Raw genomic sequence first — 15,740 nt, forward strand, 5'->3', positions numbered from 1 at the left:
GAAGCTAACAACACCCATAATAACACAAGGAACTAACAACCCTCCACCAGCACAACTCAAAGAAAGGAAACAAACAAACACTACCACCACAAAAAATAACTGGAGTTAACAACCACTGGTCATTAATATCACTTAATATCAATGAACTCAATTCACCTATAAAAAGGCACAGGTTAATAGAAAGGATATGAAAACAGGATCCAACATTCTGCTTTTTACAAGAAACTCACCTCAAACTTAAAGACAGACACTACCTCAGAGTAAATAGTTGAGAAAAGGTTTTCCAATCAAATGAAACAAAGAAACAAGTGGGTGTCCCTATACTAACATCTAACAAAATTGATTTCAAACTAAAATCAATCAGAAGAGATGGAAAAGACCACTTTATTCTTAGAACTGGAACAATTCATCAGGAGGAAGTCTCAATCCTGAATATCTATGCCCCTAGTATAAAAGCACTCACATATATAAAAGAAACATTACTAGAACTCAAAGCATACATCAAACTCCACACTCTAATAGTAGCAGATTTCAACACTCCTTTCTCACCAATGGACAGGTCAAGCAGAAAGAAACTTAACAGAAAAATAAGAGAACTAACAGATGTAATGAACCAAATGGACTTAACAGACATCTATAGAACATTACACCCAAACAGAAAAGAATACACCTTCTTCTCAGAATCTCATGGAACTTTCTCAAAAATTGATCACATAATTGCTAACAAAGCAAACATCCATAGATACAAAGAAATTTTAGTAACCACCTGTGTACTATCATATCACCATGGAATAAAGTTAGAATTCAACAATAATTCTACCCCCAGAAAGCCTACAAACTCATGGAAACTGAACAGTCAACTAATGAACCACCCCTGGGTCAAGGAAGAAATAAAGAAAGAAATTAAAGTCTTCCTTGAATTCAATGAAAATAAAGACACAACAAAACCAATCTATGGGACACTATGAAAGCAGTGCTAAGAGGAAAGTTCATAGCACTAAGTGCCCACATAGAGAAAACAGAGAAAGCATACATTAGAGACTTAACAGCACACCTGAAATCTCTAGAAAAAAAAAGAAGCAGACTCACCCAGAAGGAGTAGAAGACTGCAAATAATCAAACTAAGGGCCAAAATCAACAAAATAGAAACAAAGAAAACAATTCAAAGAATCAATAAAATAAAAAGCTGGTTCTTAGAGAAAATCAACAATATTGAAATACCCCTATCCAAACTAATCAAACGGCAGAGAGAGAACGGGCAAATTGATAAGATCAGAAATGAAAAGGGGGACATAACCACAGACACAGAGGAAATTCAGAGAATCATTAGATCTTACTGCAAAAGCATGTATGCCACAAAATTGGAAAATGGTAAAGAAATGGACACTTTTTAGATAGGTACCATATACCAAAATTAAATCAAGACCAGGTGAACTATTTAAATAGACCTGTAAGTAGCGACGAATCAGAAGATGTCATCAAAAACCTCCCTCCAATATGTATATATTCCATACTTTCTTCATCCATTCTTCCATTGAAGGACATCTAGGTTGTTTCCAGGTTCTGGCTATTACAAACAATGCTGCTATGAACATAGTTGAGCATATACTTTTGTTGTATGTTTGGGCATCTCTTGGGTATATTCCCAATAGTGGTATTGCTGGGTCGAGAGGTAGGTTGAACCCGACTTTCCTGAGAAACCGCCACACTGAATGGACGGAAATTGAAAACACTATCCTGAGTGAGGTAAGCCAGACCCAAAAAGAGGAACATGGTATGTACTCACTCATATTTGGTTTCTAGCCATAAATAAAGGACATTGAGACTATAATTCGTGACTCTAGAGAAGCTAAATAAGAAGGTGAACCCAAAGAAAAACATATAAGCATCCCCCTGAATATTAACCTTCATCAGGCGATGAAAGAAGACAGAGACAGAGACCAACATTGGAGCACTGGACTGAAGTCTCACGATCCAAAGGAGGAGCAGAAGGAGAGTGAGCACGAGCAAGGAACTCAGGACCGCGAGGGGTGCACCCACACACTGAGGCAATGGGGATGTTCTATCGGGAACTCACCAAGGCCAGCTGGCCGGGGACTGAAAAAGCATGGGACAAAACCAGTCTCGCTGAACATAATGGACAATGAGGACTACTGAGAACTGAAGAACAATGGCAATGGGTTCTTGATCCTATTGCACGTAATGGCTTTGTGGGAGCCCAGGTAGTTTGGATGCTCACCTTAATAGACCTGGATGGAGGTGGGTGGTCCTTGGACCTCCCACAGGGCAGAGAAACCTGCTTGCTCTTTGGGCTGAGGAGGAAGGAAGACTTGATTGGGGGAGGGGGAGGGGATGGGAGGTGGTGGCGGGGAAGAGGCAGAAATCTTTAATAATTAAATTAATTAATTAATTAAAAAAAAAAACAAACCTCCCTCCAAAAAAAAAAAAAAATCCCAGGACCAGATGGTTTTAATGCAGAATTCTATCAGAACTTCCTTAAAAAGCCAATACCTATACTCCTTAATATATTTCACAAAATAGAGAAGAGTCATTGCCAAACTCCTTTTACGAAGCTACAGTTACCCTGGTACTAAAACTACACAAAGACTTAACCAAGAAAGAGAATTACAGACATATCTTACTCATGAACATTGGTGCAAAAAAAATTCTCAATAAAATACTGGCAAACTGAACCCAAGTACACATCAAAAAAATTATACATTATGATTAAGTAGGCTTCATCCAAGAGAGGAAGGGCTGGTTCAACACATGCAAATATATCAATGTAATCCATCATATAAATAAACTGGAAGAAAAAATGATCAATTCATTAGATGCTGAAAAAGCATTTTACAAAATTCAACACCCCTTTATAATAAAGGTCTTGGAGAGATTAGGTATACAAGGATCATACCTAAATATAATAAAAGCTATATACAGCAAGCCAACAGCTAACATCAAATTAAATTGAGAGAAACTCAAAGCCATTCTACTAAAATCAGGAACAAGGCAAAGCTATCCACTCTCTCCATACCTCTTCAATATAGTGCTTGAAGTTCTAGCAATAGCAATAAGACAACATAAGAGAACGGGGATTAATATTGGAAAGGAAGAAGTCAAACTTTAATTATTTGCAGATAATATGATAGTTTACATGAGCGATCCCAAAAACTCTACCAAAACACGCCTACAGATGATAAGCACCTTTAGTAATGTGGCAGGATACACGATCAACTCCAAAAAATCAGTCCCCTACTATACACAAAGGATAAAGAAGCAAAGAGGGAAATCAGAGAAGCAACACCTTTCACAATAGCCACAAATAGCATAAAGTATCTTGGGGTAATGCTAACCAAGGAAGTGAAGATCTATTTGACAAGAACTTTAAGTCTTTGAAGAAAAAATTGAAGAGGATATCAAAAAATGGAAAGATCTCCTATGCTCTTGGATTGGGAGGATCAACATAGTAAAAATGCAATCCCCATCAAAATCCCAACAAAATTCTTCACAGACCTTGAGAGAACAACAATCAACTTTATATGGAAAAACAAAAAACCCAGGATAGCCAAAACAATCTTATACAATAAAGGAACTTCTGGAGGCATTACCATCCATGACTTCAAACTCTATTATAGAGCAACATTAATGAAAACAGCTTGGTATTGGCATAAAAACAGAGATGTTGACCAATGGAATTGAATTGAAGACCTGGATATTAACCCACAAACCTATGAACACCTGATTTTTTTTCACTTTGCAATTTCAACATTTATTTCTGATACCAAAACTTGGCAACACACAAGAAAAAAAAAGTAATAGAATAGCAAATAAATTTATCTTGCATACCACTCAGTCAAGAGGATGTGGCTCTCTAGATAGCTGGGTTCTGAAGGAATCTGAGGCTTCAGCCTTACTCAGAGGGAAAACTATTGCAAATGATGAGCAGGATTGGACATTTTACTCAACCCAGAAGAAGCCAATGGCACTGAATTTGGTGGCGAAGTTGGCAGTAGCTGTACCACTGGGGATGATAATGTGGCCAGTAAAGGCCTGAGGAAATCTGGAGCGGGCATTCTGGTGGTATCGGGCCCAGAAGGTAAAGGGGATTCTGGACCAAGGATCTCCAAAATCTCCTTCCTCATCCCAGGTCAGCAGCTCAAACTCGATGTCATCCCAGCTCCAGGGCCCAGACACAGCCTCATCTCCAATTCCCATGCGGGTTCATGCTTCAGCGCAGGCCTCTGCCTCAGCAGCAGCAGCATCCAGAGCATCCAATGCTTCATCTGCAGCTTCCATGAACTGTGCGGTCCAGTCACGAGGGTCTCTCTTCTGAACCTCTGCAATGAATCTCAGCACTTTCATCTTGCTAGTCTCATGGTAGGAACGGAGGCCCCAGAGGAACTCATACTCAGGAGGGTTGAGGTTGGGCACTTGTCTGTAGTCCAGGTATTTTTGCTTCACGAACTCGTAAGTAAGAAGTTTTCTTGGATCACCAAGGAGGGGGTGTCTGACCCCAGGACGCAGTCCCATCTTGCGCAGTGCATCCCAAAGGACAGCCTCACTTGCACGGTTGCCATTCATGAAGATAATGCCCAGAATCACCAAGAGGAGACCAAGCTTGGGTGTATCTTTGGACGTTCCCAGTATGCCAGCCAGGGACTCAGGAGTACTGATGGGAATATACAGGTGCTCTTCTTTGTCAATTTCCTTCAGCTGAATTCCAAACTTCTTCTCCAGGACAAAGCAGGCGCGTTCGATGATTTCTGGATAAACATCAGTGTATTCTCGGATGATATCCCTCAGTATTTCTGAGCGCTTGATGAGCACCTTCGTGTAGTCTTTAAGCATCAGGTACTTGACCAACTTATTTGCTCTTTCCTGAAGAAGGGCCACATCTCGGGGCTGTGGTGCACCCTGGTTCTGTGAGGCACGAGAGTTGGGGGAGGATCTCAGATTGGGCGAGGGTCGTAAATTCTGCCAGTCAGGTGGAATTGGCCAGTCGGCAGGGATTCAGTCAGGTGGATAAGGCCAATCAGTGGGAACTGCCCAGTCAGGAGACAGTGACCAGTCATGGGGTAACTGCCAATCTGGGGGGCCTTGCCAATCTTGAGGGTTCTGCCAGCTGGGTGGGAGCCTGCCAGGTGGGTGGGGACTGCCATCCAGTTGTATTCTGCCAGACCATTGGGTTTAGCCAGACAATTGGACCGGGCCAGACAATGGGATTTGGCCATATCACTGGATTCTGCCAGATCACTGGGTTAGGCCAGATCACTGGATTCTGCCATGCAACTGGGTTCTGCCAAGCTGATGCTGTCTGCCTAGCTGGGGGACTCTGACGTGCTGGTGGGGTCTGCTTGGTTTTCTGGTTTTGCCAGCCTGACAGGTTCTGCAAGCCAGTGGGGTCTGCCACAGCACATTCTGGGGTGTGCCAGGTGGGTTCTGAGTGGTCACTGGAACTGGAGCAGACCTCCAGTTCCCTGAAGCCAGTGAGGCCCGTCTTTGATCCACACTGCTGTTCTCCTCCACATTCAAGTTGTTAATCTTGCCGGTCTTCTTGCCCTGAATTATAGTCCGGGACTCCACATTCTGAGCCTGGGAGCCATCTGCTGAGGTCTGTGCAGCTGCGCCATCAGTTTCAGAGATACCTGGGCTGGTCCCTAAGTCAGCCATCTTGGCCTGGTTTACATTCCGGATCTGGGCATCAGCTGCAGAGACCTTAGTGGTATCATTCCAAGCCTTAGTAGCTGTCTTAGGCTGGTTGTTGGCCATCTCATTGGCACTGGGAGACTGAGAGAAATTGTATGTGGCACTGGGGCCTGCCTTAGTATTCTGGGCCTTAAAGGCCATTTCAGACTTTTTAGCTGCTGATTTGCCTGCGCTTGCTGCCTGGGAAAACTCAGAGGCAGCATTTGGGCCTTTAGCGGTGCCATTCTGTGACTTAAAGGCTGCCTTAGACTGGTTCTTGGGCATTTCCTTGGCATTACGTGCCTGAGAGAAATCATTTGGACCCTTGGTATTCTGAGCTTTAAAGCCTGTCTTAGGCCTAGCAGCAGCTGTTGAAACCTCAGTATCAGCCACCTCATTGGCAGTTGGGGGCTGTGAACTCTGGGGACTAGCATTCTGCCCACTGGCAGCTGCCATGGCCTGGTTGGTGGGTGGAGCCTCGGAGATCTGGATGGCTTCCATCAAGGTCTGCACATGTAAGGCGCGGTCTTCGACAGGGGCCTCAGCCTGGAAGCCGTGGAGGCCTGCACCGCCGTCCGGTTTCTGAGCCACCGGTCTTGTCTCGGTGGCAAGAGCAGAGCCTTGCCTCAGGCTCTAACCCCAGCCCCCTTGCTGCCTTCCTTCTTCACGACTCAGAGAATCAGGACTGCTGGGCTCCGCTCTTGGCAGCCGCACTCCGCACTCTCTCCGTGTCCAGGAGAAAATGCCAGCGCGGCAGCCGAACACCTGATTTTCAACAAAGGAGCTAAAATTATACAATGGAAGAAAGAAATCATCTTTAACAAATGGTGCTGGTATAACTGGATGTCAACCTATAGAAGAATGAAAATAGATCCACATCTATCACCATGCACAAAACTCAAGTCCAAATGGATTAAAGACCTCAAAATAAATCTGACCACACTGACCCTGATAGAAGAGAAAGTGGGAAGTAGACTGCATCACATGGGCACAGGAGACCACTTCCTACGTATAACCCCAGTAGCACAGAAAATAAGAGCAACAATGAATAAATGGGACCTCCTGAAACTGAGAAGCTTCTGTAATGCAAAGGACACTGTCATTAAGACAAAAAGGCTACCTATTGAATGGGAGAAGATCTTCATCAACCCCGCAACAGACAAAATTCTGATCTCCAAAATACATAAAGAATTCCAGAAACTAGACATTAAAACTCTAATTAACCCAATTAAAAAGTGGGGTACTGAACTGAACAGAGAATTCTCAACAGAAGTTCAAATGGCCAAAAGACACTTAATGTCATGCTCAACCTCCTTAGCGATCAGGGAAATGCAAACCAAAACAACTTTGAGATACCGTCTTACACCTGTCAGAATGGCTAAAATCAAAATCACCAATGATAGCCTTTGCTGGAGAGGTTGTGGAATAAGGTGAACACTCATCCATTGTTGGTGGAAATGCAAACTTATGCAACCACTTTGGAAATCAGTGTGGCGGTTTCTCAGGAAACTGAAAGTCAACCTACCTCAGGACCCAGCAATTCCACTCTTGGGAATATACGTAAGAGATGCCCAACCATACTACAAAACATTTGTTCAACTATGTTCATAGCAGCAGTATTTGTAATAGCCAGAACCTAGAAACAACCTAGGTGCCCCTGAATAGAAGAATGGATAAAGAAGCTGTGGCACGTATGCATTTTAGAGTTCTACTTAGAGGTAAAACCAATGACATCTTAAATGTTGCATGCAAATGGATGGAAATAGAAAACACTATCCTGAGTGAGGTAACCCAGACTCAAAAAGAGAAATATGGTATGTACTCAACCATAAGTGAATTCTAGCCATAAACAAAGGACATTGAGCCTATAGCTCATGATCCTAGAGAAGCTAAATAAGAAGGTGAACCCAAAGAAAAACATATAGTTATTCTCCTGGATATTGGAAGTAGACAAGATTGCTGGGCAAAAGTTGGGAGGAGCAGGGTGAAGGTGGGTTGGGGGTAAGGGGAGATGGGGAGAGAGAAGGGAGAAGGGGAGGATTGGGGAGAGCTTGGGGGAATGGAATAGTTGAGATGGAGAGAAGGGTGGATACGGTGCTGGGGTGGGTAGATTCTGTGCATTAGACTGGAGAGATACTGTCTCATCCATCTCCAATTCTCTAGTCTCTTTGGAGAACTTAATAGATTCTCCAACAGTCTGACAACTGACCAGAGTTGACATCACTGGCATTCACAAATGTGGTGGGGCACCCTTAATTAGCCTTGTCTGTAATGTACTCAGTAGGGAAGAATGAGGCATTGATTTCAACTCCTGCTCCTTTAAGAAACATCTATGCCCAAACAACTTTGAGATACCATCTTACACCTGTCAGAATGGCTAAAATCAAAAACACCAATGATAGCCTTTGCTGGAGAGGTTGTGGAGAAAGGGGCACACTCATTCATTGCTGGTGGGAATGCAAACTTGTGCAACCACTTTGGAAATCAGTGTGGCGATTTCTCAGAAAATTTGGGATCAACCTACCCCAAGATCCAGTAATACCACTATTGGGAATATACCCAAGAGATGCCCCATCAAATGACAAAAGTATCTGTTCAACTATGTTCATAGCACCATTGTTTGTAATAGCCAAAACCTGGAAACAACCTAGATGCCCTTCAATAGAGGAATGGATGAAGAAAGTGTGGAATATATACATATTAGAGTACTACTCAGTGGTAAAAAACAATGACTTCTCGAATTTTGCGTGCAAATGGACAGAAATAGAAAACACTATCCTGAGTGAGGTATCCCAGACCCAAAAAGAGGAACATGGGATGTACTCATTCATAATCGGTTTCTAGCCATAAATAAAGGACATTGAGCATATAATTTGTGATCCTAGAGAAGCTAAATAAGAAAGTGAACCCAAAGAAAATCGTATAGTCATCCGCCTGGAGAGGGGAAGTAGACAAGATTGCAGGGCAAAAACTGGGAACTTGCGGGGGAGGTGGCATGGGGCAAAGGGGAAATGGGATGAGAAACATGAGAAGGGGAGGATGGGAGGAGCTCGGGGGATTGGGATGGTTGGGATATAGGAAGGGTGGATACAGGAGCAGCGAAGTATATATCCTAACTAAGGGAGCCATTTTAGGGTTGGCAAGAGACTTGACTCTAGAGGGGTTCGCAGGTGTCCAGGGAGATGTCCCCAGCTGGTACCTTGGGCAACTGAGGAGAGGGAACCTGAAATGACCCTATCCTATACTGATGAATGTCTTACATATCACCTTAGAACCTTCATCTGGCGATGGATCGAGGTAGAGACAGAGACTCAATTTGGAGCAATGGTCTGAGCTCTTAAGGTCCAAATGAGGAGCAGAAGGAGGGAGAACATGAGCAAAGAAATCAGGACCATGAGGGATGCACCCACCCACTGTGACAGTGGATCTGATTTATTGGGAGCCCACTAAGGCCAGCTCGTCTGGGACTGAATAAGCATGGGTTGAAACTGGACTCTCTGAGCATGGCGGACAATGAAGGCTGATGAGAAGCCAAGGACAATGGCACTAGGCCAGAAATGGCTCCATAGGTAAAATGCTTACCATCAAATCTGATGACCTAAGTTCAATCCCAGGACCCACATAGTAGAGGGAGAAAACCAATTCCTATCTCTAGATGTCACAGATACCTCAATGTCTCCAGGTAAAGGAGCTGTTGATTCTACATGGCACTGCTGTGTAAGCCCTGTCAAGCATCACTCTGATCTGACATTTACACACGAATGACAGAATCAGTTTGTTCATCTCAACAAAAGCTGAACCTTCATCTAGCTATGGATGGAGATAGAGACAGAGGTCCACACTGGAGCACCGGACTGAGCTCCCAAGGTCCTAATGAGGAGCAGAAGGAGGGAGAACATGAACAAGGAAGTCAGGACCAAGAGGGGTGCACCCACCCACTGAGACAGTGGGGCCTATCTATTGGGAGCTCACCAAGTCCAGCTGGACTGTGACTGAAAAAGCATGGGATAAAACCGGACTCTCTGAACATGGCGGACAATGAGAACTGACGAGAGGCCAAGGACAATGGCACGGGGTTTTGATCCTACTTCATGTTCTGGCTTTGTGGGAGCCTAGACAGTTTGGATGTTCACCTTCCTAGACCTGGATGGAGGGGGAAGGACCTTGGACTTTCCACAGGGCAGGGAACCCTGACTGCTCCTGGGACTGGAGAGGGAGGAGAAGAGGAGTGGGGGGAGGGGGAGAGGGGCGGGAGGAGGGGGAGGGAAATGGGAGGCGGGGAGGAGGCAGAAAATTTTTTTTTCAAGAAAAAAAAAAGAAAGAAACATCTATGCTGGCATAGGCTTGGAGCATCACCACTGCGAAGGTGGAGACCTGCTGATTCCTGAGGGTCACAGACCTGCCAGACTACCTGAATGACTGAGCCCTTGTTATATATGACAGACTGAGAGACTATGTCTCCACATACACACACACACACACACCAGTGAATATGTCTGAGGAACAAGCAGAGTCTTTTCTGGGGTTTCTACATGCACCTACACCAAAACATTGTTTGTGTACACACAGAGACAACAGCAGACAGAAAGAAGTTCCCTGGGGGAGAGGAAACACACATGCAGCACACAGAGAAAAGGAGAGCTCAGGAAGATCAAACGCCATTCTCTTCTCAGGCTGGGTCTTTTAAGCTTCTGAAGAGTATTCCTCTCCTCACTTGATCTGATCAGTTTGAAGAGAGACAGGATGAGCCATGGGACAAAACTGTTGTGTAAAGTGTCCGGTTCTTGGTTCCAAGGAGCTTACTGAGTGAGTCCATCTGAAGAGGGACTGCTGGCAGGAGAATAAGGCCTAGAAAATCTTTGGAGCCATCAGGCTTTTGTGTCAGTTCAGGGGGCTAAGTGTGAAGCCAGAAGTTTTGGAAATACACTATCTTTATTACTTAGTCATGGCCACTCTCCCTATCTGTCTCCCGGGGGATCTAACTCCTAGTATCTCAATTCCCCATCCTACCAACTCCTTTTCTTATCCAAATGAAGATCTCTCACACAAGAGTCATATCAGAGACAGCCATAACAGCCCTTGGTCAAGTTTGGAAACCAACTCTTGGAATGTCCTAGCCTTGTCCAGTCCTCCCTCCTCACATTGATTTCTGATTTATGAAGACTTTAATAAACTAGAGTGTAAAGTGCCTTTTACTGGCTTCAGATATAAGTCAGTGTGGTGATCCTGTTTCTCTCTCACTTCATGTGACATCACCTGGTCTTGATTGGTCTCTTGGCTTCCTCCTGAATCCTACACAATTTGGCCAGCTGAAACAGAACACCCTAAGAATCTAAGTTTACAAACCAAAGGTACTAAATTTTATAGTTATAGAGCCTGTTAAGTACAAGTTGGGAATTCAAGAGGATCCAGAGTCTGTTGGGAGTCCACACTGGCTCACAAATGGTATATTCTCACTGTTGACACAGAAAACAAGAGCAGGCGCTCCAATGATATTTTTGTAAGATCACCTACCTAACCATTCAAGATTTTTCCATGTAAATGACTCTGGTTTCAGATGAAGTCTCTGTTGGGCTATATTTCAACACAAGCATTTAAAGGGGAGAGATAGTTAAGACAATACTTCTAGTAACCTTTTCCTTTTTTATATTTATTTATTTATTTTTATTAAAAATTTCCACCTCCCCCCTGACTTCCATTCCCTTCCACCTCCCTTTACTCCCCTCCTTCTTCCTCTCTAGTCCAAAGAGCAGTCAGGGTTCCCTGCCCTGTGGGAAGTCCAAAGTCCTACCCTCTCCATCCAAGTCTAGGAAGGTGAGCATCCAAACAGGTTAGGCTCCCACAAAGTCAGTACATGCAGTAGGATCAAAACCCAGTGCCATTGTCCTTGGCTTCTCATCAGCCCTCAATGTCCACAGTGTTCAGAGAGTCCAGTTTTAATCCATGCTTTTTCAGTCCCAGTCCTTCTGACCTCGGTGAGCTCCCATTAGATCAGCCCCACTGTCTCAGGGGGTGGGTGCACCCCTTGCCATCCTGACTTCCTTGCTCATGTTCTCCCTCCTTCTGCTCCTCATTTTAAAGCAACATGGATTCTAGCCTTAGTCCTCCATTTCTGCTGATTTATTATTTCTCCCCATCATTACTAAAAGACTCATCACTCTATTTCATTGTCAAATATTAATTTAAGCTGTGCTACATTTGTTTATGCTGTGGAGCATTTGTTTAATGATACAAAAAATCTGCTGCATTCTTTTATGTTGCATTTGTTTAACTCTGTAATGCTGTGTTACTTTGCCTATCTAATACACCTGATTGGTCTAATAAGAAGCTGGATGGCCAATAGCAAGGCAGGAGTAAGGACAGGCAGAGCCATCAGGCAGGGAGAATACATAGAAGGCTATGTCTTGGAGAATGGAAGGAGGACAAAGAACAAAGAGAGGAGGATGGTAGGGCCCAGGTTCCAGGCAACAGAACCAGTCACAGAGTAGGAGCAAAAGTAAGATATACAGAAGAAGAGAAAGGAAAAGTCCCAGAGGCCAAAGGTGGATGGTTTCATTAAAGTTAAGAAAAGGTGGCTAGAAATAATCCAATCTAAGCCCAGGAGGACTTATAAGTAATAATAAGCTTCCATGTGTATTCATTTGGGAGCTGGCTGGTGGACTCCCAAAAGAGTAAAGACTGACAAAACAACCAACTACACTCTTTAACACCACCCAGAGTGTTCTAAGGGATTGTTTACTTAGAGCATTGATTCCAAATCGACCCAGTGCCCCCATACAGCTACATTCTTCTCACCAGCCTAAAAGTACAGCAGACTCTGAACCTCACTGAACACATTTTAGAATCATCCCCATAAGCCTGTCACATCTTTTCCTCTTCATCTTGCTCTTACTTCTTGCATTGTAGGTGATGTATAGAAAGGATAATCACTAGTCGAATGTGAATTTTGTTCATATGGGCCAGACATTCCTTTCATGGGTGGGAAGCTTCTTGGGTTGAGATGGTCCTAGATCATGAGGTGTCTGGGGTGTCACAGATGCCCTGAATTCCTAGGTGTACCAATAACATTGAGAAGAGATCAAACACAGTATCTTTGTGAGATCCCTTAGGTCAATTATTATTACAGCTGGATTTTCCTGTTCTTAAATTTTGAAATCTATCATCCTCTCAAACGCTGCTTAGGTGAGCACTATGGAGATATTGGGGACATGAACTATCATTAAAGAAATGTCCAAGACATAAATATTGTAAATCATTAGTATTTTAATAAATAAAGCTTGCCTGAAGATCAGAGAGTAAAACAGCCACCCTGGTCAGCCTTAAAGACGAGGCAGTAGTGACACACACCTTTAATCCTAGTAGCCACGCTAGTTTGCCATAGAAACCACGTAGTAGTAGTGCACGCCTTTAATCTGAGCTTCAGAGAGGAACATAAGATGGCAGGGGACAGCTCTCACACACAATCTCATTCTGATTGCCATTTTGGACTGAGGCAGAGGTAAGACACAATGGCTGGCTGTTTTGCTTTGCTGACCTCCAGGTTGAAACCCCTTCCCCAATATCTGTCACTGGGTTTTTATTAATTGTGTTACAGTACATCAATGAAGAATGACCAGTTAGTTGCTTGTATGTGTGTCTTGGGTGTTAGTTTCCTGGCCAGTACAGAATTCCTCCTATCTTGTCATATCCTGGAATAAGGAATGCAGACGGAGCAAACACAGAAGGGATTTCTAAAGGAAGAACTCATGGCTTTGTTCCTTAAGCTGATGTTAGTGGAATGAAATAGATTTTGAGAATTTACCATTTTTTATGCTACAGATAAAAAGCTGACAAGTGGGTGTAGCTCACCTACTACTTAACTGGCTCTCTTAAAAGTCCACACATCTCAGTTCTTATATGCTTTCTAAAACTGAGTTTTCTTTAAAATTATAAACAAACACAAAACACATACATGGACATATATAATGGATTTGCTATGTTGATAAACAGAATATAAAAATTTTTAGTATTTATGTTCTGAAAAAATGTAAATATATTTACCTTATCCATTTCTGATTCCAATTTCTTCTAGAACATAGGAATAGCTTGGTGGGGAATTTGTGGATCTCTGTAGCCTTTCTGGTAGGAGGTCATGGTGTTTCTTAAGCCAACAGTAGGTCTAACCTAGAAAATGAGGAAGGTACTGTCTATACTCGTAGTATTTTTAGATCAGTCCTCCTAAGGAAAATTATAACACCACAGACTCACTTCAAAAAATTTATAGGTCACTGGTTGAGAGTATCTCATTTTATATTTTATAATGTAAATAAACATCTAAAAGCTAAATGAGAATAAATTAGAATTCTTATAGCACAGGGTTTTGGGGGTTTTGCTGCCCTTTGCTGTTTGTTGTTCCTCTCAGAAATTTTGTGAATCAAAATGTAGTAGTCACCTTGTCAAGGAAAGCAGCACAAGCAGTGGCTTTATTTGGGTCCAGAAAGAAACTGTCCGTCACAGCAATTTGGCCGAAATTCTGTGAGATTTCGGTGCTGATGAGATTTAAAGGCTCAGTCTGAGATAAGAACTCTGGAGGGAACAAGCGCCATTTCATATCTGTGATGGGAGATGGCCCACATGTCCTCTCATCCCACCCAAACTACACCCTGTGTTTCTCTCATAACACTACAAACAGGAATCTAAAAATAGCAATACAATAAAACAAAATAAGATACAGTACAAACCAAGAAACCGAAACATGTAAGAAGAAAAAGTAGAAGAAACACATGTCGATGCAGTCACTCACACACAGCCCTGGGACTCCATCTGACCCTGACCCATGCAGGCCCTTTGTTTGATGCCACAGTCTCTTTGGGTTCGTATCTCCACTGATTCTGCTGTGTACGGAAGACACTGTTGCTTTCCAGTGTCCTCCATCCTCTCTGGCTCTTACACTCATTCTGCCTCCTCTTCTGCAGGTTTTCTAAGGCCTGAGGGGAGAGATTTGATGGAGACATCCCATTTAGGACTAAGTGTTCAATGTCTCTAATTATCTGCAAATTGTCTGACTGTGGGTCTCTTTATTGTTTCCATCACTACAGAAGAAAGTTTGTGACAACCGAGCAAGACACTGATCTATAAGATAACAGAATGCCATTAGGAGTATTTTTGTTACTATTTTCCATTGGCAGAACAGTAGTATTTTCTTTTCCCAGGTCCCAGGGCTAACCAGTCTAAGGTTCTTAGCCCCAAGCAATGTCAGGGATGGTTCATTTCATGGATTGGGCCTTAAATCCAATCAGATTGGTTGGTTATTCCCACAAGCTTTGTGTCACTATTACCCTAGTGCATCATGAAGGAAGGAGAGGGATATGGTTAGGGTTAGGCATACTATTAGGGTTTGGTTTAGAATTAGGGCTATGGTTAAGAGCATTAATGGCTTAGGGATATTTCAGAGTCAGAGATTTTAAGACAGCATGAGACCATATGTGTATGAGCATGATGTGGGTAAGTACAATAGCACATTTGAGTGTCATGATGTGTGTGTTTATATGCCTGTATTTTTCATGCCTATAATAGGAGTATGACTTGATGTACAAGGATTTGAGTATAGAATGGTGTTTCTCTTGGTATGTGCTTGGTGGTATAATGGAATGGTGTGTGTGTGTGCGCGCACATGTGCCTGTGTGTGTGTGAGTGAAATAGTGCACAGAAGTGACAGTGTACAATGGACAAGTGCATAAGTATGCTGAGTGAAAGTGTCAATGCAGTAGCTGTGCAAAATGTAAGGAGTTTGTGACCCCATGCAAGAATGTGTGTTTATGAGCCCAGAATGAAGTATGAATGTGTGACTGCTTGAGGGAAGAGTATGCATGTGTGGCTGAGTTCACACAAGCATCAGTGGCAGTACGTATATTGAGTGTGTGTTTTGTAGTGTGAAAGTGTTTAGCATCATGACTAATTCATATTGTGTTGCAGTGATAGACATCAATACCAAAGCAACATGGAAAGGAAGTGTTTGTTTCAGCTCACAGGTTAATCCGCCAGTGAGGGAAACCAAGGGAGGAACACAAAGCAGG

General features: G+C 43.1%; 1 protein-coding gene and 1 pseudogene across 1 annotated transcript; both read right to left on the bottom strand.

The window, feature by feature from the left end:
- Positions 1 to 3,750: 3,750 nt before the first annotated feature.
- Positions 3,751 to 6,213, bottom strand: LOC130865064 (melanoma-associated antigen D1-like; annotated as a pseudogene).
- Positions 4,222 to 6,186, bottom strand: LOC130865162 (melanoma-associated antigen D1-like). The gene is made up of 2 exons (XM_057756037.1): positions 5,416 to 6,186; positions 4,222 to 4,920 (listed from the first exon to the last, which is right to left on the bottom strand). Exons 1-2 carry the CDS (start codon positions 6,184 to 6,186, stop codon positions 4,222 to 4,224), a joined length of 1,470 nt encoding a protein of 489 aa, XP_057612020.1.
- Positions 6,214 to 15,740: the final 9,527 nt, after the last annotated feature.

This window comes from Chionomys nivalis, chromosome 23, assembly GCF_950005125.1.
Source record: "Chionomys nivalis chromosome 23, mChiNiv1.1, whole genome shotgun sequence".
Lineage (NCBI taxonomy): Eukaryota > Metazoa > Chordata > Mammalia > Rodentia > Cricetidae > Chionomys > Chionomys nivalis.

Bases quoted from the DNA above. Each gene is read 5' to 3' on its own strand.
- LOC130865162 (XM_057756037.1), bottom strand. From the start codon at position 6,186: ATGGAAGCCATCCAGATCTCCGAGGCTCCACCCACCAACCAGGCCATG. The intron at 4,921-5,415 runs GTGCTGTGGCAG...CGTGCCTCACAG, and splicing joins CACCTGGCACACCCCAGAAT to AACCAGGGTGCACCACAGCC.